At 42.9% G+C, this 24,332-nt stretch overlaps 1 protein-coding gene across 3 annotated transcripts in view; it reads left to right on the top strand.

Moving 5' to 3' along the window:
• The window catches only part of LOC111153808 (AF4/FMR2 family member 1), a 125,677-nt gene that overhangs the window by 19,137 nt on the left and 82,208 nt on the right, over nt 1–24,332 (top strand). For all 3 annotated transcript variants that reach the window (XM_022513065.1, XM_022513056.1, XM_022513073.1), the window contains exons 2-3: nt 16,390–16,510; nt 16,918–17,838. In XM_022513065.1, coding sequence (XP_022368773.1) covers nt 16,390–16,510; nt 16,918–17,838 — 1,042 coding nt within the window. The remainder of the gene's footprint in view (nt 1–16,389; nt 16,511–16,917; nt 17,839–24,332) is intronic.

Below are 24,332 nucleotides of genomic sequence, written 5' to 3'. Positions count from 1 at the left end.
GTGAGAGATCCCCTACAAGGCTTTAAATCCAAGGAATACGATTAAAATGTGTTAGGGGTTCACTCTACCTTTATTTGAAGATCTCAGTTTAATTTTATCAAGGCTGGCAGCTTGTGTCTTCACACTGTCAACCTGACAAATGTCCTTTTATTTAAATAAAGGTATTTAAATACAGTGATGCAGTCTCTCACCAGACTTGTCAAGAACCAGGACACTTGAGGAACAGTAAGTTCTGACCTTCAATAGCAACCACTGGTGGGGCGCCCGGGTGGCTCAGCAGGTTAAAGCCTCTGCCTTCGGCTCAGGTCATGATCCCAGGGTTCTGGGATCAAGCCCCGCACATGGCTCTCTGCTCAACAGGGAGCCTGCTTCCTCCTCTCTCTCTGCCTGCTTCTCTGCCTGCTTGTGATCTCTTGTCTGTCAAATAAATAAATAAAGTCTTAAAAAAAGAAAATAGCAACCACTGGCTTAGTTCTTCATATTTTCCACAAACCACACCCGCCTGCCGGAGTAGATAGCTCAGGGAAGTTGGATGGACTCACTGTGCCTCGGGAGTTTTTAATCCCAGAGCTTCTCCTTAGGTTTTCTTTTGCTCTGCAATCTCCCTCATATTCTGTCCTTCCCCATTCACGTCATCCTAAAAATCCTACATAATTGTAGTGTGAAGTCCATTACTCTGTTGAAGATGCAGCTGGAACCAGTGACAGGAATGGTTTTTATGCCCCCTACGTTTCCCAAACTTTCACCAACATACACTTTTTACCATCTTCAGCCTGGTCGAGGTTACCACCCTCAACCAGCCTTTTGAGGCTGTTGACCACAAGGCCAGGCAGGGTATTAGAGCTAAATCCTGGAGGGAGTAGATAAGATCATACAGCAGGTGGTGCCAGACCCTGGAGGTTGCCAGCTTGGCACACTTTTTACCACATACTACATTATGCTAATATTTTGGAATAAAAGAGTAAGGCTTATTAAAACTAGATAGAGACAAGGGTGGAGATTTCTCATCTTTCCCCCTCAGGTCAGGAAAGCTGATAAGAGAGAAATTTGGTTGTTACTGAAAGCCTTACATGTTTCAGAAGGAACTATTTCTGAAATAGTCTTGTACTCCTTTAAAATGAAACACTTCAAAATAACTTTAAAAAATTCACCTTTATGTTTCTTGATAATTTAGGGTCTAGTCCAAGGGCTGACAAACTTTTTCTGTAAAGGACCAGATGGTAAGTATCTCAGGCTTTGCTGTCCATGCAGTCTTTGTTGTAACAAGTCACCTCTGCTGTTCCAGGACCAAAGTGACCATACACAGTGTGGAAATAAGTGGGTAGGGCTGTGTTGCAATAAATCTTTATTTATAAAAATAGATAGCTAGGCCAGATTCACCTCACGAGCCAGTTTGCTAACTTCTGGTCTAGTTCATCTTTTTGTTTCTGCAAACTTTGGTTACTGTACATTTTTAGGTTGAAATTCAAGCATTGATCAATGTTCATTCAAATTGGAGTTTTTTTTTCCCCCCTCTTTGCCACTGGTAGCCTTATTCTTTTTTTTTTTTTTTTAAAGATTTTCTTTATTTGTTTGAAAGACAGAGATCACAAGTAGGCAGAGAGGCAGGCAGAGAGAGGAGGAAGCAGGCTCCCTGCTGAGCAGATAGCCCGATGCAGGGCTCGATCCCAGAACCCTGGGATCATGACCTGAGCCGAAGGCAGAGGCTTTAACACACTGAGCCACTCAGGTGCCCCTCCTTTTGAATTTATTACTGAACTTTTAAAATACGGAATTATGACTGCTGGCTCAACAAACACAAGAACAGGAAGAGGTCTTGAAAATAGTGTAAAATCATTTGAATTAGGAAGTCAGGCCAGACTTTACAGAGCAAGTGGGCACCCGGACTGTATTCTTTGGGGCTATGAGGAGAATGGAGGGGTGGGAGGAGTGGTCAGTTTTGTTTTTGCCATCATCTGAGGCCAGTTAAGTCCATTTGCGTTCTAAACTGTGACATCCCCACTCAGTTCTTTTCCTAAAATTGACGGGTTTTTTATGTGCAAAGTAATTTGAGGTCATTGTTCCAGGCTGAGGAAAGTCCACAGGCAATTCTCGGGGGATTGCCGCCCTAAAATATCACGGAGGCTCTAGGCCAGCCAAGTGGAGCGGATAGCTGCAAAAGGCTGTCATCCCCATGAATTGTCAGTGGTTCTTTGGACCCCTTTGAGGAGAAATTTGGAGCTGGAGTTGGGGAATGAAGTAAGATGGTGCAAACACCCCATGGTGACTGATCACCCCTCCACAACTTACATGCTTTCTCAGAAGGGGCGTGGGGACCTTCCTCCCCTCTTCCAAACTCCTGTCTATTCTTCAAGCTCAGATGTCACTGCTCTTAATTAAATCATCCCAGCCCCCTTCCTTGAGAGTTGGTGTTTTTCTCCCCTGATTCTTTAGCACTTGGAACCAACCTCTGCAATCACTCTTAGCAGTCTGCCCCTACCCCCCTTTTGTATTTCTCCCCCTAGATTGTAGAACCCTTACTTCTTTTGTCCTTAGGTCTAGAATATAGACGGGGAGTCAGTATTGACTGGAAACAAGTAGATTTTCTGTTTTTTATTCTATGAGGCTTAAGATCTTAGTTGGACTCTGGAAAACCATAGAAGTGCCTTCGTACTCTTAAATAACTTTAAGTGGCATAATATTTAAATGCAATTCTGTTGGAAGAAACTGTTTTACAATTGGAGGTTTTTAATATAAATCATCAGTGCATTTGGTAACTTTAAATGTTTGCTTATTGTTTCCTTACAATGGATATATTTGCTTCTGCTTCTCAGAGAGTTAAAAATGGAAATTTTATAGCATTATAAAAGACACAATCTTTGAAGCTCCTGAAATGTACTTAAAAAAAAAATTGAGTGAATTCTCAGATTCTAGTTTACTTGTGTTGAAGAAGGTAGAGGGTTGTGTATTAAGTTTGATAAATACCCTTTGTTTTAAGCAAGTGAACTGCTTGTTGGCAGTGATGGGGAAAAGATGATATATTCTGCATATAAATGTCTGTGGCTGGGCCAAAATCCAGGCCAAAGAATCCTGACAAGCTTTGTAAGGCTCATAACACTGCTTAGCAGAGGTCAAAATGAAGGGAGACTTCTCCAGAAAAACAATGACTTACTGTTTAGCTTTAAGGAGATGCCAATTATAGCCAGTGGTAGGAGGTGAGCTGGGGTTATGATGAAAATGAGAATATTTAGAAACATGTAATTGTTGCTTGTTGCCATATAAAATACCAATACATGTTTCCAGCTTTCTTCTCCTATAATAATCTCCCTGTTCTTCCTTCTTGAAATGTCTGTGGGATGAAATGGAATAGAATAATGAGGCTGCCTCTAGTTTTTGTGACATTAAGCTTTCTTTCTGTGAAAACAAATGTGACATGTGCAATTAACCAAAAGAAGATGACTGTAAGTAGGGAGGTAAAGAAAAAGCTTGACGATTCTGTAAAAACACACCAACACTCGTTTCTTACATTGTTGTCATCTGTTTTGTGTGATATGCAAGTAGGTTTGGATATCTTTGTGTTTTTATGTTGGAGCCTGAAAAAGAATTTTTTTCTGTGGTAGAAGGTTGATCATATCGTATATACATGTCCACAGCGGCTTCTTTCCCCTGTTTAACATGTAGTTGGCAGCAGCTTCTACTGGAGGTTGTGAGTTGACCAGAGAATGGAAGATCCATCCTTGGGTTTAGTCCTTGCTAGGCTCCCGTAACGGAGTGAGTTTCATTAGCTGAATAGAGGAGGAGCCGTACCATTTTTTGTTTGTTTATTCAGTAACTGAAATGTGCTGATGGGTCTCTCTGTACTCATGTAAGGAATAAATGTTTCTTAATATTTTCTTCTTTAGAAAAATAAATCACCTCTTGCCAGTTTCCTTATTATCCCATTGTTCTTCACTGTTCTTATCAATACATAGACATTGTTTTTCCTTTCATTTTCCAAATGTAAGCCTTTTCCTGTTGCTTTTTGCTGTTGGTTAGCAAGTCTAAATGCTGAGCATTTATTCTGGCTGAAGCAGTACTTGGTACATTGGCCCGGTTTCAAACAGTTCTTCTTATCATATGCGGTGCAATTGGTTCTCTGGAATGTGTGTGCGTTCAGTCATTGGGAGGGACTTTTCCTCCGAATGGTAAATCTGTATAGTTTTTAAGCTGTTCTGTAGAATGTAATTCATTCAGTTGGATGTATGTTGGGAATTAGCGGGTGCTCAGGATGTGAAGTGACAAAAAATAACCACTTAGTATGTTTGATCTCTCAAGACTCTTCTCAACAAACAAAAAATAAACTTGCTCCTGAATAATTACTTGAGAGAAGAGTTGCTTTTTTTTTTTTTTTAATCCCCTTAGAGGCATTTCAGCAGTCTCGTGAGATACAAGATGAGTTTAGGAATGATTTGTCTTTCTCTTGCTTTCTGTGTGGTACTTGACAATTTGATCTATGAATCTGTTATTTGTAGGATGCTGTCCATATCTGCCTGGTTTAAAAAAATACTGTCTTTTGTACTGTCTCTTGAAAATGCTTCTGTTAGCTTCAGATTATATGGTTTTTTTGTTGTTATCATAGTTTTGTTTTTAAAAGAAACCACTACTTGAGGTTCTGCATCTGTATGCCGATTTCCATCCATTCAGCCAATACTCGTTTAGCCTAATGGGTTAGTGTTGGGTACACAGTGTGCTGGGAGAGAGAAATGGTATCTGACCTTCTGAAACTTACATTCTTGGAGGAGGTGAGGGTGGAGAGCCAGACATAATTTAAACAGATAAATGGATAGACAAGATAGGTTTAGATAGTGATAAAGAGATGAAGCAGGGAGGAGTGCTGCAGAACTCCTGCTGGTGGGGCCAAGTGCCCATTTGGATCTGGGACCTGTGGAAGAGTGCGCTTAACCTGAGGTGTTGGTGACAAGGCCCTCAGCTCTCTGGATAGAGCATCCAGGTGGGGATCAGCAATGCACTGCTCCACTCATTCCAGGCATGAAAAGGCCGTTGTGGCTAGTATTTGAGAAGGGCAAGGGAGGGGAATATATCTGGAGGTAGCATTTAAGAGGAGGTGTGCTCAATGAGATACCACCTTACACCAGTCAGAATGGCTAAAATTAACAAGTCAGGGAATGACAGATGTTGGACAGGATGCGGAAAAAGAAGGGGAACCCTCCTACACTGTTGGTGGGAATGCAACCTGGTTCAGCCACTGTGGAAAACAGCATGGAGGTTCCTCAAAAAGTTGAAAATAGAGCTACCCTATGATCCAGGAATTGCACTACTGGGTATTTACCCTAAAGATACAAACAAAGTGATCCAAAGGGGCACATGCACCTGAATGTTTATAGCAGCAATGTCCACAATAGCCAAACTATGGAAAGAATCTAGATGTCCATCAACAGATGAATGGATAAAGAAGATGTGGTATAGATATACAATGGAATACTGTGCAGCCTTCAAAAGAAATGAAATCTTGCCATTTGCAACAATGTGGATGGAACTAGAGGGTATTATGCTGAGTGTAATAAGTCAATCAGAGAAAGACAATTATCATATGATCTCCCTGATATGAGGAAGTTGAGAGGTGGGCGGGGTCGTGGTGGGTAGGGAGGGAAAAAAATGAAACAAGATGGGATCAGGAGGGAGACAAACCATAAGAGACTCTTAATCTCACAAAACAAACTGAGGGCTGCTAGGGGGTGGGGGAGATGGATAGAGTGACTGGGTAATGGACATTGGGGAGGGTATGTGCTATGCTGAGTGCTGTGAAATGTGTAAACCTGACAATTCACAGACCTGTACCCCCGGGGCAAATAATATATGTTAATTAAAAAAAAAAAGGAGGTGTGCTGGGATGGAGCCTTCTAGGTGAGCCTTCTGGGTTTTAATCTTGAACGCTAAGGGAAGCCTGTGGTGATCTTTCAGCAGTAGGAGGAGCCACATAATCTCATTTGTGTGTGTGTGGTTTTTTTTTTTTTTTTTAAGATTTTATTTATTTATTTGACAGAAAGAGATCACAAATAGAGAGGCAGGCAGAGAGAGGAAGGGAAGCAGGCTCTGCGGGGCTGGATCCCAGGACCCTGAGATCATGACCTGAGCGGAAGGCAGAGGCTTAACCCACTGAGCCACCCAGGTGCCCCTCATTTGTGTTTTAAAACTCCTTAGATCCTGTATTTTTTGTTTTGTTTTCCCCACTATGCATTTTTAACAGCATGGAGAGATTTTTCATTGTGGGATTTTTGTTGTTGAAGTTTTAGTCCTAGAGGCAGCTTATTAATATCATTCTGAATCTTACTTGATTTGATTTAAAATTAAATGTGTGTTTGCTATAAATATAACTCACACTTTTTTGTGTGTGTGTGTAGTATACTTGGACTTTCATGATTAGTAATATAGCAAACTGAAAAATGAAAGCCTGTAATATTAACTGATAAATATACGGTGTTTTCTGAGGCAGCTTTCATGGCTGACCTAGGAAAGAGAGCTGTCAGCCTCCTTCCAAACTTGAGTTATTTGATGGGTACAACAATCTGCTAAAGTCAGTTTTAGGTATCAGACAGTGAATCATATTTTGTCATCAGATAATGAATAAGACTGGCAGACTTGAGTAGAATTCTGGATTGTTTGAAATTGAGTAATGTTTGAATATAATCAAGTCAAATGTGTGTAATAAGCATCACTTTTTACTGAGCATTGTACTCTCAGGAGTAGTCCTTGCCTTTAAGGAGCTCATTCTAATAAAATCTGTAGGCACGTGTGCACTCTATCTGGTTTTTGTAAATGTAAACATGGACAGATTTGCAAAAACAGATGTATGGCGGAGAAAGGAATCATTCACAGCAGGGATGGGAGGTGAGAGTGGAGGTTGGGGCTGGGGACTGTGACGGAGGGGCAGGGATATTTCAGAAGGTTTTGAAAGTCAAGGGAGGAGTTCATGAGAGAACTGGCAGAGGCAAGGACTGTGGCCCCCGCCCCATGCCTCCCAATTTCTTGTTTTTGTAGTGTCTAGAAGAGAGGGGCAGAAATGGGTCTTAATCTACTTTGGGGTGAGAAATAAGCAGAAAGAGGTCTTACCCCCTAAAAGTTAGAGGCTTCTCATTGAAGCCCAACCATGAAGGGTGTGCTTGGCTTAACCACCAATCATCTTTAATCCTGTAGGCAGCATTTGGCTCGGAAAAAGTTATAAATAGGTGAATAATAAGATCAGATTCATGATTTTTAGAAAATTCGATGAGGTACCTGTGTGGAGCAGAGTTGCCCAGGCAAGGAGCCTGTTGGGGCTGTACTCCGAGTCGGAAGTAAGAAGTCCACACAACGCTTCATTTGAATTTTGGATGCTTAATAGGTTTAATACCCCAAACATTTGTTGTTGTTGTTGTTGAGTGTAAATAAATGAGACAAGCATTTAAAGAAAAGCCCAGAACTTTGAGCTTGCTAGTCTACATTCTTCGTTTGTGACCACTGCATTCTTTTATTTTGTGGCTGTAATGAGCAGACTTTCGCCAGCCTCATTATTTTATAGGTATGTGATGTGGTCCTTCATGGTCAGTTGAGTGTGTAAGAAGAACGGCATGGTAATGAGGCCAGTGCTCTGGTTGATCCTAGTACAAATGAGACCTGTAGGGGAAGAGCCAACAGCTGCTACCCATGTTTCTCATTGGTGCCAAATGTGCAGTTGCCAGTAAAGCAGGCAGACTGAGGGAGCTCGGAACACCGGGGACCTTTCTAATTAAATGGGGGGACAGAAATAGTCAGGTGGCAGATTTATCTCTAGTGAGCCTTTTGCCACTGTGGGAAGGGAGGGTGATTTCTGTATCTGCTTTCAGTGAACTGGAAGTAAAAACTGTCAGCATTTTAGGGATCCCTCCGAGAGACTGCCGTTTTCTGGAATTTCTCAGTAACATTAATGTCTTCACATTTCAAATGGTCTATTTACTAACCCCTAGCATATAGATTGTCAAATCTTCAAGGTGAGGAGTGATTTCTTCTTACTCTTGGGGTTTGTGTAATTGTGCCATTTGCATGATGACCTTCCTCAGTCAGTACTAATTCTTCTTCTTTTTTTTAAATGTTAAAATGCATTAAAAAAAAAAAAAAAACAAACATGTTTAGAAGATAAGGGACTATGTCCTACACAGAAATGCAGTTGCTCATCTGTCTCTCTTCCCCTCATCCTCCTCTTGTTAGAGCTGTGTATCCCCATCCACACAGCTTTCCTCACTGGCCTTTTAAGACCATTGGAGAAGACAGATTCTTGTGCTTTTCCATCTATAGGGTAAATATGCCTCTTGAATATATTTATGATCTGTTAAGATAAGATACTTTTCTAAATAACAGCCGCTTGTGTTTGGACTTTGGAACATAGTCTCTAATGCACTGCCTTGTGCAGATGGCCTGTAATTATTAGTAATGATCGACGGCTGAGTCCAGGGATGCCTGGGTGGCTTAGTTGTTAAACGTCTGCCTTCGGCCCAGGAGAGCCTGCTTCTCCTCCTCCCTCTGCTGATCCCCCTGCTTGTGCGCACGCTCTCTCAAATAACTAAAATATTAAAAAAAAAAAAAAAAAGGTAAAAGACATATTTAGGGGCGCTTGGGTGGCTCAGTTGTTAAGCGGCTGCCTTTGGCTCAGGTCATGATCTCAGAGTCCTGGGATCAAGCCCCCGAGTTGGGCTCCCTGTTTAGTGGTGAGTCTGCTTTTCTCCCTCTCACTCACTCTGCTTGCGTTCCCTCTCTCGCTGTCTCCCTCTCTCTCTGTCAAATAAGTAAAAAAGATATAAAAAAAAAAAAGAAGAAGACTGAGTCCAGCATCCAAAACTGTGTTCATAGGTTCCAGTGAGGATTACTGACGAAATGTTCAACACCTTTGTATTTCTTTAGTCCTGATCTTGATGTTGTACGAGGCATTTTCTTTTGTTTTTAATCAAAAATTTTAACTACACAAATAGTAAATGGATACTCTCTTGTGGGGGAAAAAAAAGTTAAAATATTCCTTAAACCACCACACTACCACTTACCTCCTCCACCCTAACCTGGTGCTCCTTCTTGATAGATTCTTATAAGTGAATCCTTTCAGACCTTTGCTACATATTAACATGCATGCAGCAAAGTAAGTGGCAGATTGATTTTGAAAGGTAAATTAACATGACTCTCATTAGGATGGAAGTGACTGACTTTGACTCAAGTTTGCCTGGGTAGAGGCTCTCTCACTTAGTTTAAAACTTATAGTATGCCTTTAAATTACATAAAAAAACTTAAAGGTTGATTTAATTTTGCAAAATGGGAGTTCTGTACATCTCTTGCAGTATTCTAATGAGGCTGAGTCTTCTGTGGCAAGCAGAAGTGAGTAGCAGAGAGCTGTTACTTTGAGAAGATCCCCTGGGAGCTCCTCCAGGAAAACAACGGTGACATAATGCTGTTTTGTCATTTCCCTTGGCTGATACTTATCTTTTATATTAAATCAGATTTGGTTTTTGAAATTAAGGATTAAGTCTTTGATTGTTTTTTCTTTGTGTCATGTGTGTTAGGTGATGGGGGAAGTAATAAAGGTGAAATCTTTGAAAGATTAAGCCTCGTGATTTTTATTACAAGAAAGCTTGTTGAAAATTCTTTCATATGCACAAAGCGAAGGAAAAGATTTTCCATTCTTTGAAGCAACACTTCTTCATTCTAACATGGAGCCGTGTTGATTTCTCATGTTTAACTTGTATTGATGACTGATACAGTTTTAATGACAAAGCAAACTTTGTGCTTTGAAGTATATTGACTTTTTTCTGTAGTGTGTGAAAAATGTTTCCTGGATGTTAGATTGTCCGGCTAGAGAAACCTGGGAAAAAAGGGCCAGAAGATAGACTGTAAAAGTCAACAGGGGTGGTTTTCAAAATGAAATAGAAAGGTCGCTTGCACAAGAGTAAGATCCCAAACCTGCCATCCTTCTGCCTCTTGGTTTGTGACATGTTCTGTCACTGTCTCTAAACCAGGCTTGCCCAACTTTTGGAAACAGATTTGAGAGTTTTTCGTTTTGTTTGATCTTTTGTATATTCAAATCAGAGTGGTGTAGTGCTGCTTCTAAAGCAGTAAAAAGGCTCCTTCTTTTCCAAAATGAATGTACGTTGTTGATTTGAGGATTTTTCTTTCCCTTCCGGCCAAATGTCTCTTCCATGCCTCAGGAGATGACTACACTGGAGAAATTACACTCTGTCCCCCAAGGGAGAATTAAACTTTTAAACGTGAGTTCTAGAGAGTTGGTCACATCTATCAGGGGCAGGTCTGTGTGAAGTGGCCAGTCAAGGGTGATAAATGCATAGTCAGCTGTGCACAGCCTGCCCCGTGGGCCAGTGTTGCCATGGAAGCGCCCACTGGCATCCAGCGATCCTGCATGACTAACCTAGATTAGCAGCAGGGCCCGTGGGCTCCAGCCTGGAAGAAGATGCTCCCAGCCAGACGATGGCCTAGCCGCATGCTGCCCCTCAGCTCACCCTCAACATGGGCCTTCCTGGTACCGTCTGTTCCTCCTTCCACGTCTGTTCCTTTCCTTTTTCAGTGCAAGGCAGGGTGAGAAAGAGGATCGCCCTCATTAGTCCCTAGGGAGCTGTGATTTCGTCCTTCTATCAGAGTGGTTTACCACACCCACCCACAACTCCAAGGAGGAACATTTGAAAAGTCAGAGTCAATGGGCCCCAACAGGCCCCAGCATGGGCTTGACTAAATGACTGCGTTCGGCTGAACGGGCAGCTCTGAATTCCTTAGGAGTTTCACCACCTCTCAGAGAGTGAGAGCATCCTGGCAGATTTTCCATTTCCCAGCGTCGCTCAGGCTCCTGTGTGGATGAGAGCGGCAGAATTTGGTCGCAGCAGGCATCTGTGGCACAGCCCCCCTTCGCCATGGCTTGTGCACTTGTGTTCTGCCGGGCACACCAGGCTGTGGAAACTCAAGCCTAGGGCTTCCCCTTTGGTTCCTGGTTCGCTTAACAAAAAAAAAGGGGGGGGCGCCTGGGTGGTTCAGTGGGTTAAGGCCTCTGCCTTTGGCCCAGGTCATGATCCCAGGACTCTGCTCAGCAGGGAGCCTGCTTCCTCCTCTCTCTCTGCCTGGCTTTCTGTCTACTTGTGATCTCTGTCTGTCAAATAAATAAATAAAAAATCTTTAAAAGAAAATAATAAAAGTGGAGGCAGGTAGTTTGTTGCATTTTGCAGGGATCTTTTTGATGTATTAGCACTGCACCTCCACAGCTGGTGGACAGTAGTATATGTCTCAAAAGCAGGCGTGTGGCGACTGACAATAAGTCCCTATTTTACTTAGGTGGTTTTGTGGTGGAACTCCTGGCTATCTGCTCTGGGGGTCAGACTTTGCACACACATCCCCTACCCCTGGGGCCTTGTTTATGAGTGCTGTCAGTGCTTCAGAGCCTCTTCTGACTTGGTGGCCTTTTTCTCCCTAGGTGGGGACTTCTGGGCTGACCAGACAACAGGCATCGTGGCCCAAGCAACATGGCCTAGGTCAGTGGCCAGAAGTTCCTGGGAGGGGGGCCTGATGTCGGGCGTAGAATGGCAGGTTTGGTGCAAGTTTATTTACAGCCCGTCCTTGAAAGAAATGAATGTGAAGAGCCCCTTAGCGCATTGGAGATGACTTGTGAATCCAGAGGTTATCATGGAGCTAGGGACCTCAAATGTGTAAATTAAAAAGGGGTCCAAAAAGGGAAAAAAAAAAAAAAAAGGCCTCTAAAATAAGAATTGTAATGCAGTTTTTAAACTGGAGGAGTAACTTCATGCTGCTGCCCGGTCCTCTCTCCAAGGGCTCTGTGTCAGGTCGGTCGGCAAAGACAGACCCGTGTGGATACATTTAACCAAACATATTTCGTGGTTCTGAGATTGCTCTGCTGGCAGGGATAAAACCTCGCTTATCTTTGAGAACAAGGAATTAGGAGTGATTGTGAGTGAGCACACGTACAGCACACTGCCTTTGTTGTTGCCCTACTTACCACAGCCTTGCTGTGCAGACCTTGCTGGCAGAGCTGTGATTAAGAATACATGCGCTTTTGCCAAGCAGACCTGCATTCGAATTTTAAGGTCTATCATTTACCGCAGATTAATCTCTGAGCTTTATCTTTTTTTTCTCCCCCACCCAGAAAATGGGGGTCATACTCTCCCTCTGATGGAGGTGTTGTGAAAATTAAATAGGGGACAGGTGTGATGTGCCTACATCTGTGTTGACTGAATAGCAGACATTGAGTGGTGGCAGTCCTTGGCAGCCTTGTTGTAGCTGTCATCGTTGCTCCTGTTTTTGGTAAGCTTTATTAAAGTGATCCACAGAGCCCAAGAAGAATATGCTCTCTTGTACTCCTCAGAACCACCCAGAAAGTTGCCCTGCATGGGATCTGCTGACTCAGAAACTCGGGGTGGGGGGTAAGTCTTTGCGCTCCACGTTCCAGCAGGTCCTCCAGGTGATTCTAGTGCTCACTGGTTTGGGAACTCCTCATCTCATACAAAATGCTCTGTGGGGAGCAGGGAAGGAGCACTTGTGCCTCACTCTGTTCTGTGTGGAACAATGAGGAAGTCTGACCCTGAAAGGTTGATGAAGGCTGATGTTGGGATGAGGTTATCCTGAGAGGGAGAATGTTTTCTCCTCTACACCAGAGGAGAAACGCCACCTTTAATTAAATGAAGTGATAGCCAACTTGTAATTATTCAAAGGTAATTAACAGTCTGTGAATCATGTAGAACATGTACTGCTACCTAAAATCCCCTCATTGAAAATTTTCCATCCACCCGCTCTTTTCTTGTAGCTTGGATTAAAAATGATGTGTAAGGCTGAACAGTGATTTACTTACTTATGCTACTTATTATGTTGATACTTCTAAAATTTGTGTTTCCCCTGATACCAAAATGGAACCAAGAAAAAGAAGATATTCGTGAAAAAAATTGCTTATGAACCTTAAGAAACCATTCTTTAAACCGTTGAAAACTTACAGGAAGTAAAACCCAAATAAACCAGAAAGCTCTCCCCAGTACAACTGGTAAAACCTGGTCAATGGCAAGGAGAAGGTAGACAGTCCAGAAGAGTGAGAGCCCACAGCCGATCCAGTGTAGTCCTGGGAATTGTGGACTCATCACTTCCTGTTTCTTCTGCCTTCTTCTGCCCTGCCCTTGGGGAGGAGCCTTGGGGAGTGAGACCCAGGGGAGGGTGAGCGGGGAGAGTGTGTTTCTTTCACAAAGTCTAGACCTCCTAAAACTCATCCTACCTACCATGGCCACTTGTGAGGTCTTTTCTCATCTCACTATTTTTTGGGTTTTTCAATTGAAGAAGGGTAGTGGTTAATCTTTAAAAAAAAAAAAAATCAAAGCTTGTTTCAAAATTGGTATAGTATTCCATATGTCTGCCAATAAAAATCTTGATGTGGGTTTTAACTTTTTTAATCTAATGAAGTAAAACCTTTAATTAAACAGAGTCCCTAATTTAATGGGATTTCTTCCCTGTGGGAGGTACCTTGATTTTTGAATCACATAGCAATAAGCCAGTGTTCGGAATGTTGTAAAATTGGGTTCTTATTATTTCCATAGCAATTTTTATTATTTAAGAACTAAAACCTAGAAGTGTGTGGGAAAACTTACCGAACTGATATCAAGATAAGGCGGTGCTGATCAATTTAGAAACACTTCAGTACTTTTTAGCCAGAGTAGCTTTTCTTACAGGTATGTGTGACATTGATAGGAAAATTACGTGAGGACCCCAGGCAGCCTGATGGTTGAGGCACTACTTGTTCACACCCCCAGTTTTCAATCTGGAGCTGAGAATTTTGCCATTTGGGGTTACCTTTTTGGAGACAAAGGTAGCAATTCAGAAGTGGGCGGGGACTCGAGTGTTGGAACCTGCAGAATCAGGAAGGGAGAGAATGGTAAAGCAGATGCTCTGAGGAAGCTGCTGCTGTGTGCACCCCATGCGGGGTCCTCATACCACGGAGCTTTGGAAAAAGGGACGCTCGTCCTTCAGGTTGCTCACAGGACAGTTGCATTCCCCACCCCCTCTGCAAACAAAGTGGCGGGAAGAGCAAGTTTGAAGGAAAAAAGTCACTTCCTGATCAACCCTCCTTTTTTTTTTTTTTTTTTTTTTAAATTTTTAAAAGCCATTGAGGAATTACCAAAATTCTAAAATAACTGAAAGGAATTCCTGAGTGGTCAAGTCCACCATGCTTCTTTCAACCAGAGATGAATCTGACTGTCCAAAACATGTGAGATTCAAACTCTGTTAAAGAAGACTCCAAAGCCAGTTTCTGATTTAGTTTTTTTCTCCTCTTTTCAGTATGTTGACTTCAACATAAATTGTTCCCTTGTAGTTCTCCTATAAAGTAGGCTATCGAGATATCCATCGTTTAGGAAAAGTTTTTGTTGTGGTGGTCTAAGCAGGGAATTCTTTTCCACATCTAGGTGAATATAGCCAAGTAGCTTAGACTCCCTACCACCTTAAGGCTATGGAGATAGAGAAAAATCACTTTTTTAAATGGCTGTTTTTTAAAAAAATTGTTTTTGCATATGTCTTCCAGAGTTTATTTTTAATTACAAGTATGTTTTAAAAAATACACTGTAAGCATAGTGGCTGTTTTTTAATTTGAAAATATTTAATGATTAGTTTCTGTGTAAAGTACCATGCATTAGCATCAGGAGAGAAATAAATGAGAGGTTCTGTTTTGATGGAGTTCACATTCTGGGGGAAAGGTGAGGAGGAGAGAGAAGCAATCAGTATCTTCCATCAGCACAGGCTTGGTGGATTTGAGGAAGCCTTTAGAGTGGGTATCATCGGAACCACTCAGGAGATGTGCTGGTAGCTGAAAATTGGGGATGGGGATGTGAGGTTGAGAGAGAAGCAGAGGAAATGTGTGTGATTAGAATGAAAGCATCAAAGTCCGGATACCAAGGAGGAGTAAGGAATAGTCTGGAATGCTTGGAATACAGAGATGGTTTGCAGGAGAATCCTATTTCATGGGTAAGCTGGTCTTGGAAGAATTGGTTATCGTTCAGAGTTCTGGGGTGGGGAGTAGAATGCAAAAGACTGCTTTTAACAGGGTATGTTTGGGGAATGGACATGGCTGGCTGGTTAGAATGCATGGGGCAGGCCTGCAGGGAAACAGTGGGGGGTAATATCTAGAGTAGATCTGTTCCAGATTCTTGGGGGGATTTTAGCGCCAAAGCAAGGATTTAGTTTATTCTGCATCAACAAAGAGCCACCAAATGCCTGGTATTTTAAAATGTGGACAGTGGCATGAGAACCATAGCTTAGATTGTGTTTATGTCCATGAAAAAGCTAGTTTAGAGGGACAAGATGTTGGGGAGGCAGGGAGAGCAGTAAGAGGGAATAAGAGAAGTCATGAGAACAGAGAGGTCAGGAAAAAGGGGTGTCTGAGATCAGGACCAGAGTTTCTAAAGGTACATACGGTTTTAGCAGGACAGTCTAATGTTTTCCTTCTTATTTATTCACATAATGTTGGGGGCAAAGATTCAGTAGCTGCCCTGGAAGCAAGTGTATGAGGGCAAAAATTCAGTTTATAGTTCCTGTTTTCATTATTATATATCCCATGTGGGGGGTCAAGAGGGTGTGGCCTGTGTTCCCCACCTGAGGCAGGCCCACTTTGGTTTACCTACTGGCTAAAACTGCACTCTGGTTGGTTTCCTTCTCTGCCTTTTGTCAGTGAATGCATTTTTAACCCCTTTTGGTGCCAGGGCTGATGATTTAGGATGTATTTTTATGTGGTTTAAGTAGGGCAATCAGATTATCAGACATCTTGGTAGGTAAAGCTGACATCTAAAATTGGATTTTCCCATCCCTGATATTTGAAATGAGAAATAAAAATTATCTTTTTGGGTTTAACATGCCAAGACACTCCCAGTAGAATAGGCTGAGAATAAAGTAAATGCTGTTTTGGGTGCTTGGTAATCTTTTAATTATGAAATAAGCCTTTTGATTTTAATCTTCCAAAATGTATAATACTGATCCAGGAAAACAGCCTTTCTTAAAGTTCACATCCTGCTGACTCCGTCAGATGAAAAGCTCCTACCTCTACCCCATATTTTGCAAGCTGAAAGTAAAAATATCATTAATCTTGTCTCTGTTCCACGACTGCCTATAAAAGACTGTTCAGTTTGGAGTCAGTCCTGAGTCAGTATTCCAGAGTGAATGCTTAGGTTTCTGGAGCCAGGACCAAGGCCAGAGAGTCACAGCCTTTAATCCAGGAGTTGGTTGAGGGACTTAGGCCTTCTTTAAAACCTTACCCTTGTCATCACTTCTTGTTGACTTCTCCTGGTCTCCCTCATACATGCACATATGCATAGCAAAACTTGGACACTGATACATTTCATTATTTTTATTCTTTTGTGGCATCTGAAACAGCTTGTACAATGAAGACAGAAACCTGCTTCGAATTAGAGAGAAGGAAAGACGCAACCAGGAAGCTCACCAAGAGAAAGAGGCCTTTCCTGAAAAGATCCCCCTTTTTGGAGAGCCCTATAAGGTATTTATTTATTTATTGAATACTAGAAAGCCTGATTTATCACCATATTTAACTCTGTGATGAAGGTGAGTTTGAACAAGGGCCATATATGTGGAAATAAGACAACTTATCTTAGATTGTCTTTTAAAACAAACTATGAAAATTCTCTGAACCTTGTTCAAATTGCTAGAGTTTGTGATCTTCTTTTGTAATGTTAGTCTCCTGTCTTTAGTAATGTTTGTCCAGGACAGACTTCTCAACAGGGGAACCGAGTTTAAACTGCATGTTAAATGTTAGGTTACACATTAAATTGAAGTTTTTTTTTTTCCCTTTAAATGGTACTATGTAACATTATTTATTAAATGCTGATTTTCCTTAGTGCCCTCTGCCGCCCCCCGCCCCAATCTAACTCTGCTATCTTTTTCCAGACAGAAAAAGGTGATGAGCTATCCAGTCGAATACAGAACATGTTGGGAAACTATGAAGAAGTGAAGGAGTTCCTTAGTACCAAGTCCCACCCTCATCACTTGGATGCTTCTGAAAGTAGGTTGGGAAAGCCAAGATATCCTTTATTTCCTGAGAAGGGGAGCAGCATTCCACCCCACTCCTTCCACACTAGTGCCCACCACCAGCCTGTTAACACTCCTGCCTCTGGACCACTTCCTGTTGGTAACATTAGCCACAATCCAAAGATGGCACAGCCAAGAATGGAACCAATGTCAAATCCTCATGTCAAAAGCTGTGGCCCACCAGACAGCCAGCACCTGACCCAAGATCGCCTCAGTCAGGAGGGCTGCGGCTCCAGTCATCACAAAAAGGGTGAGCGCAGAGCTGATGGAGACCGCTGTGCTCTGGTGACAGGCTTGGCTCCAGAGAGGGAGCTCGCTCCCTTACTCTGCTTGCCTTCTCCAGTTCCCCCACTGTCACCTGTACATTCCAACCAGCAAACTCTTCCCAGGACACAAGGAAGCAGCAAGGTTCACAGCAGTAACAGTAACAGCAAAGGCTATTGCCCGGCCAAATCTCCCAAAGACCTCGTGGTAAAAGCCCACGATAAAGAGACTCCTCAAGACAGTTTAGTGGCAGTTGCCAGCCTTGGCGTGGCCCCTCCCCAGCCACCTTCTCAGACTTTCCCCCCACCCTCCCTCCCCTCAAAAACTGCTGCAATGCAGCAGAAGCCCACGGCTTATGTCCGGCCCATGGATGGTCAAGATCAGGCTCCTAGTGAGTCTCCTGAACTGAAACCACTGCCGGAAGACTACCGGCAACAGACCTTTGAAAAAACAGACTTAAAAGTGCCTGCCAAAGCCAAGCTCACCAAGCTGAAGATGCCGTCTCAGTCAGCTGAGGTGAGTGGAGTTTTGTATCTGGGGCAATTCCAGTGTGAAGGAAAATTCGAGATGGAAGTTTCTGGAGAACTGGGGACCTGGGTATCCATGGCTTTTGGGTTGTGAGATTCCTTTTTGGCTTTAGGATCTTGTTGCCCCACAGAGAACTCAGGTATGAAAGGAATTACTGCTAACAGATACTGAAATGTGATTTTCAGGAAGGTTTTTTGTTGTTGTTGTTTTTCAGTATTTTTACTGAACCATAATTTATATGCTGTAAAGTATAGATTTAAGAGTACAGTTTGCTATGTTTTGAAAAATGTATACATCTGTATGGCCCACAGCCAAGTCATGGTATTTATCATGAGAAAGTTTCAGGAAGATTTTGAGCTGTCATGGGTTTTTGTTTTTGTTTTTGTTTTTGTCTTTACTTGTTTGGGGGAACATTGACTGACTTTTTTTTTTTTTTTTTTTTTTTTTTTTTAATTTATTTGACAGAGAGAGGGAACACGCGCAGGGGGAGTGGGATGAGAAGCAGGCTTCCCGCTGAGCAGGTAGCCCAATGTGGGTTACTTCCTCAGCTCCAGTTGATTTTTCTGAGATCCAAACCATAAAAAAGTAAAAATAAGAGATTAAAATGTTGAAGGCAAAGTATTTCTAAAGATGTGTTCCGTGTAAATTACAGGAAAATCTGAAACTAAAGTTCTGTCTAATGTATTTTTATTTACCACCTAAGAAGACTGGGGGTGTCTCCTTTGAAGTGAGTCACAAAGACTATATAGAAAGCTATTCAGCAATGTTTTTTTCAAGTGACCAAAATACTTTTATCTTTTTAAACAACAACAAAAAAATTCCTTTCTCCGCTCCTTTGGTAAATGGCTGCATTGTATTTGAATGAAGAGAATCAGGGCCCACATCTTATCAGTGAAATTCTAAATTAGCAATAGTTACTCCAAAATTCAGATTAGTAGTGCAAAGTGGAATGTTTGAAGTGAATTTGTCTGAAAGCTTATCTGTTAAGGTACTGTCCTTGGTTTAGTCACAGCTATTGTATAAACCTTCTAATTTGCATATCCATTGCTCAAAGGCTTCAGTGTGCAACCAGAATGCAGTCTTACCTGGGGCTTGAAGGTAAAAATTCCTTAAGGCTTAAAAACAAAAACCAAACAGACTCCAGGAAAGATAACCCTTATCTTGAAGGAGGAAAATCTGTTCCTCTGGGGTGTCAGCTTTTGGTTTAGAAGAGGTTATGCTCTGTCCGCAGTCAGCTGTTGAGCTGGAGTGAGTCTGGATGTCCTCAGAATGGGACTTGTGTGGAGGCTGAGGGAAAAATGGGAAAGGGGGAGGACAGCAAGTGGTGGAAGTGATCAAGCTGGCAGAGCTCTACATTTAACCTCAAGTCATGAAGATTCACTGTAATGAGATATTTGTTAAACGTTTTGTGCTGTCCTGGGTGGAGGGGTAGGCAGCAAATTAGGGTGGAGTGGGATGAAGTGAGATATCCCCCCCTCATAATGGCCAGTCAGCCTGCTTTATAATTTTTTCAGTGACGAACTTAGTGTGAATTTCTTTGCTTTGTTTGTCAAATAAGGTATGTTCTGTTTTTCCCAGTTTAAAAAACCAATGAGAGGTGAATTTAAACGTATTTTCTTTAAAAAAAAATAAAAAAGCAACTAAAAATTGCTTTAAAGCAAATTTAAGAAAAATCAGCAAATGTTTACATTGTTTACCAAATGCTGGACCATATGTCTAAGTGGGGGGTGAAATGCCAAGCCAGTACTGGTCCCTGCCACAGGGGCGATGACAGTCTAGTAGTGTGTAGGTCAGCCTCCACACCAGAAACAATTAGAGGGCAGACTGAGTGCAGACTGTCCTACTGCTTGGTACTTGGAAAAAGTTTCAGATGGCAGCCTTAAAGCTGGGAACCTGGTTACTGTGGTCACCCAATCGGATTTCCAGTAGACCTTCCAGAGGAGAGTCCTGGTTAACTTTTTCCTTCCTTGGTGAAAGACAGATAAGCCAAGTTGAGATTTCTCTAAGGCCTCAAAGCTCCTCAGATTTAGTGTGTATTTCAAACCTAGGACCATGCCAGATGGCCCGTGAGTATTTTCTGAGTGGATCTTTGAAATGAGCAAGATCCTCCCCAGGTTCGGTAATTGGAGAATGGGGTTTTCCTGGCACAGGGTCATCTGCTGGCAGTAGTTTGAGTAGATGTAAACTTTTCTGTGTCTGGCCTGTGTTTGCAGCAAGCGTTCATTTTAATATGATGGCTCTGTCTAGTTTCTCTTCAGGGTTCTCATGCTAGTACCGGCTGTAGTACCAACTGCCTTGGAGTCCCTGGGCAGATGGAGGGCCCCGCGCAGCCGGTGTGAAGGGGGAGTTCAGACCTAAGATCTCAGAGTGGAGGGGGCGTCAGTCCAGGAAGCAGGGGTATTAAGATCTCAAATTTTAATATTCTAATGAATCAAAAGAAGGCATAGAGATGGGGCTCCAAAAACGCAGGGAGTTCACCCCCGAGCAAGTAAACTCTGGATATACAACCAGAATATTAGGAGTATCTAGGGCTGTGTGTGACTGTGACGGTGGGGAAGAAGGCTAGAGAATGGGGGATAGAGGAAGTTGGCTCTTGGTAGCCCTGAGAGAAGGGGCGTGGGGATAGCTAAGTGGTTTTCCTTTATTTGCTTAATTTGTCCTAAAGCAAGTCGGAGGAGGTTTTCTTTTCTGGCTTTCTGGGTTTGAGGGTTTTGCGGTTTGTTTCTTTGCTGCCACCCCCTTCCCCACGGCTTCCATGAAACAGTATTTTAAAAAATGAACCAAACTGGGAAAATCGTCTTGACTGCCTGGCTCTCCTTCATTCTCAAGCCACGTCCATGTGAGTTCCTTACACCACACTGCCCTTGCATTTTGTGGGAAACAAACGTGGTTTGTATATTTTAGTTGGTTCTCCTAAAAAATGATACTCTTTTCTGGAATAAGTCATTCTCACAGTTAAAACTTAGTCTTTCCTAGAATCCTACAGGACAAAAATGATCCAAAGGTCAATATTCTTTTTGTTGTTGTTGTTGAAGGTTTTATTCTTTTATTTGAGAAAGAGAGTGAGAAAGACAGAGTATGGTTGGGGTGTAGGAGGCAGACCGGGAGGGAGAAGCATACTCCCTGCTGAGCAGGGAGCCCAGTGCGGGGCTTAGTCCCAGGACCCTGGGATCATGACCTGAGCTGAAGGCAGATCCTTAACTGACTGAGCCACGCAGGGGCCCCAAAAGGTCAATAATCTGACCACATTGAGGCCTGGCTCACAAAAATCTGCCCTTGGTTTCTGTGGGCGTGTCAGTTTTAGTTTTGTGTCATCTGGAAGATGTCTAGCAGCTTGAAATGACCCATCGGAGGGGTACAGCCGAGACTCTGACACTTTCTAGCAGTAGAGTTGCCACATCAGATGGACCTGCCCAACCAAGCTGAAGGCTGAGTGAAATTCCTCTCTATCCCTCTTTTAATTTTATTTGAGACCCAACAAGCAATGGTAGGGAAGGCAGAGGGACAGAGGGAGAAGACTTCCGACTGAGCAGGGAGCCTGAAGCCCAGCTTGATCCCAGGACTCTGAGATCATGACCTGAGTCAAAGGCAAATGCTTGACTTGAGTGAGCCACCTAGGCACCCCTCTTTTTTTTTTTTTTTAAAGTAGGCTCCATGCCCTGCGTGGAGCCCAGCACAGGCTTGAACTCATGACCCGGAGATCAAGACCTGAGCTGAGATAAGGAGTTGGATGCTCAGCCAGCTGAGCCACCCAGTTGCCCCATCCCTCTTTTCCACCCAAAGATATCAGATGAAAGTGAGAGAAAAACTGGGGCATGTCTGTGTTGTGTTCCTGAGCATAGGCCCCAGGATGGGGAGTGGGGGATTAGATTACAAGCTTTATGAAATAGATGTTTTATTGACACAGAAATGGAATAAGCCAAGATGGGCATTTTAAGTTGTGTACTGGGTTTAGAATATTAGACTTCTGTAGCTAAATGTACACAGCCCTTTCATTTTGTAACTAAGGCCTGGGAGGAGGAAGTTGCAGAATTTGGCTAAGATTTACAGTTAGTAGCAGAGCTGGAGCTCAGACTCTCAGTTCTGTGATCTTTCTACTTAGGCTTATTAAGTACGAATGGAGACTGCTGGAAGGTCTTGAGCGGGGCAGAGATGGATCTTCCTTTTCTGAAAAAAAATCATTCTGGCTTCTGGGTAGAAAATGGCTTGAGGGACAGGGCTGGAAGCAGGGAGACCAGGTAGGGCTTGAGAGATGATGACAGTTTGGAGTAGGATAATAGGAGTGGACCAGGCAGATTCCAGATGTTTTTGGCAGGGACCTGGTAGGGCTTTGGTTGACTGGAGATGGGAGTGCGCCTGAGGTGAGGAAAAGTGAGACATCAAGGATTGTTTAACTTGATAGATTTGGATGCTGGGATGGTAACTGCTGCTGAGGTGGGCATGACCTGAGTGGAACAAGTCTGGAGGGAAAACCAGGAGGTCTGAGTAGATCAGATATTAAGTTTGATATGTCATTATTTGTCCAGGTAGATGCGACAAGTTGTAGACCAGCTCAGAAAAAAATGTTAAGACTGGAAATGATAGGTTTGGGCTACGTTTGCGTATAATAGGTATTTAAAGCTTTAGGACTAGACTGCCTGAAAATTCCCTGAAGCAAGGCCCTTCCTGGCGCAGCTTACGCGTGGCAAGGGGCCTCAAGCAGGTGGGAAGCAATGAGGGTGGGTTGGGTCTTCAGAAACAGAAACCGAAGACCGCGCTGGGAACATGAGACTCTGCTTATAAAGTAGTAGAAATGATTGCTTTCTGTTTTTTTCACTTAGTTTGAAGTGTGCATGTAAATGGTACAGTTATCTTAATTTATTCAAATAACTGACTGGCATCTGGAGAACTTACTATGAACTTGAATTTGTCGCTGCTTCTATCTCCTTACGTGGCCCCGTGCCATACCCCTCCAGATGAATCCGATTTTGAGTCCTGGTGGTCTCTGATTTCCTTGTGGCCTCTTATGGCATCAGTGAGGAATGATTTCTGTTACCAAAATCTTCTGCCTAGTTTCCAAAACCTGGGTGTCACCTGCGGCTGTGAATTCATTGTTGTTGGACTATCTTGACTCATGGCAATTCCTAAACTGAGCCTTCCATTTGCAGTAAACTGCCAGCCTAATAGTGCAAATTAATCCACAGTGGAAAATTGTGTAATAGTGACTCACTGTGCATTCATATGTGCAAATAGTCTTTCCTACTTCCATATTAGTTCTCTTATTACCTTAAACCTTGAAAAGAGCAACTAACCCTTGAGGCAGTTCAGCTTTGGTGTGTTGGTGTCACGTATCCTGTTGATGTGAGATTCAGTAGTTCATTCTCCCCTGTACACATCAGCAGCTCTGCACCTTCTAACTAAAATACCCAGAGCACCTCCTATGTGGCAGGCCTCGTGCTGGGGATGGGGTTAAAACGGTGGGCAAAACACATGGTTCTGAGCCTCTTGGACCTTGACCATCTAGTTAGGAACTGACATCATGCAGATAGCCACTCAGATCAAATTGTAAGAACTTGGGCAAGCGCTGTAAAGGAAGGAATCCACAATCTGTTGTAAGAGGGATAAAGAGGGGCTGTGGCTTAGAATGAAGGAGCTCAGAGAAGAATTCAAACAAGACCTAAATAGCGAGTAAAAGTCACAGAAGTGAGTGGTTGTCTTAGTCTGTTTGGGCTGCTGTGAACAAAATACCACAGACTGGGTAGCTTATAAACAACAGAAATTTATTTCTCGCAGTTCCGAAGACTGGAAGTCCAGGGTCAAGGCACTAGGAGTAATCACATTCTCAAGAGGACCTTCTTCCTAGTTCCTAGTTGGCGTTTTCTCACTGTATTCTCACTTGGTGAAAGAAGCTGGGATCTCTGGAACTTCTTTATAAGGCACTGATCCCATTGGCAAGGGCTCTGCCCAAAGGCGCCACCTCTTTCTGCCATCACCTTTGGGGTTTCCGCATGAGTTTAGGAATTCAGCATGAATTTGGGGAGCACATAGACCTTCAGACCATGGCAGATGTGCTAAGGGTTAGGCAGCCTCAGTATTCCAGTAAGAGGGAGCAGCGTGTGCCACTGGCTAATGCCACGTGATGTGCAGAGACCGTGACAAGTCCTCTTGGGGTATAAACTCAGTACTGTAGATCCAAGGGGATTTTTTTGCATTCATTCCGAAACTTGGCAGCACATCAGAACCGCCTGGGGAAGGCAGCTAAAGATACAAGTTGTAGGAAATAAAAATCCCTAGTCTTCCACCTTAGGAGATGGTTCTGCAGGTATACGTAGGCTCCAGAATCTTCGTCTGTGGTTTTCAGGAGGTTTGTTCTAGAGTGTGGACAGGAAAACTACTCGACAAGGGCTGAAAACCCACCCCAGCATGGTAGAAGACAGCCCTCTTCATGGTGGTCCTAGTGTCTCCCAGGTGGGCCTCAGACAAAAAGATCAGGCTGAATTGAA

The sequence above is a fragment of the Enhydra lutris genome, unplaced genomic scaffold, assembly GCF_002288905.1.
Source record: "Enhydra lutris kenyoni isolate GAN:26980312 unplaced genomic scaffold, ASM228890v2 scaffoldscaffold3, whole genome shotgun sequence".
In the NCBI taxonomy this organism is placed as follows: Eukaryota; Metazoa; Chordata; class Mammalia; order Carnivora; family Mustelidae; genus Enhydra; species Enhydra lutris.
Note: the sequence above shows the minus strand (reverse complement) of the source record. Positions and strands in the feature narration are given on the sequence as shown.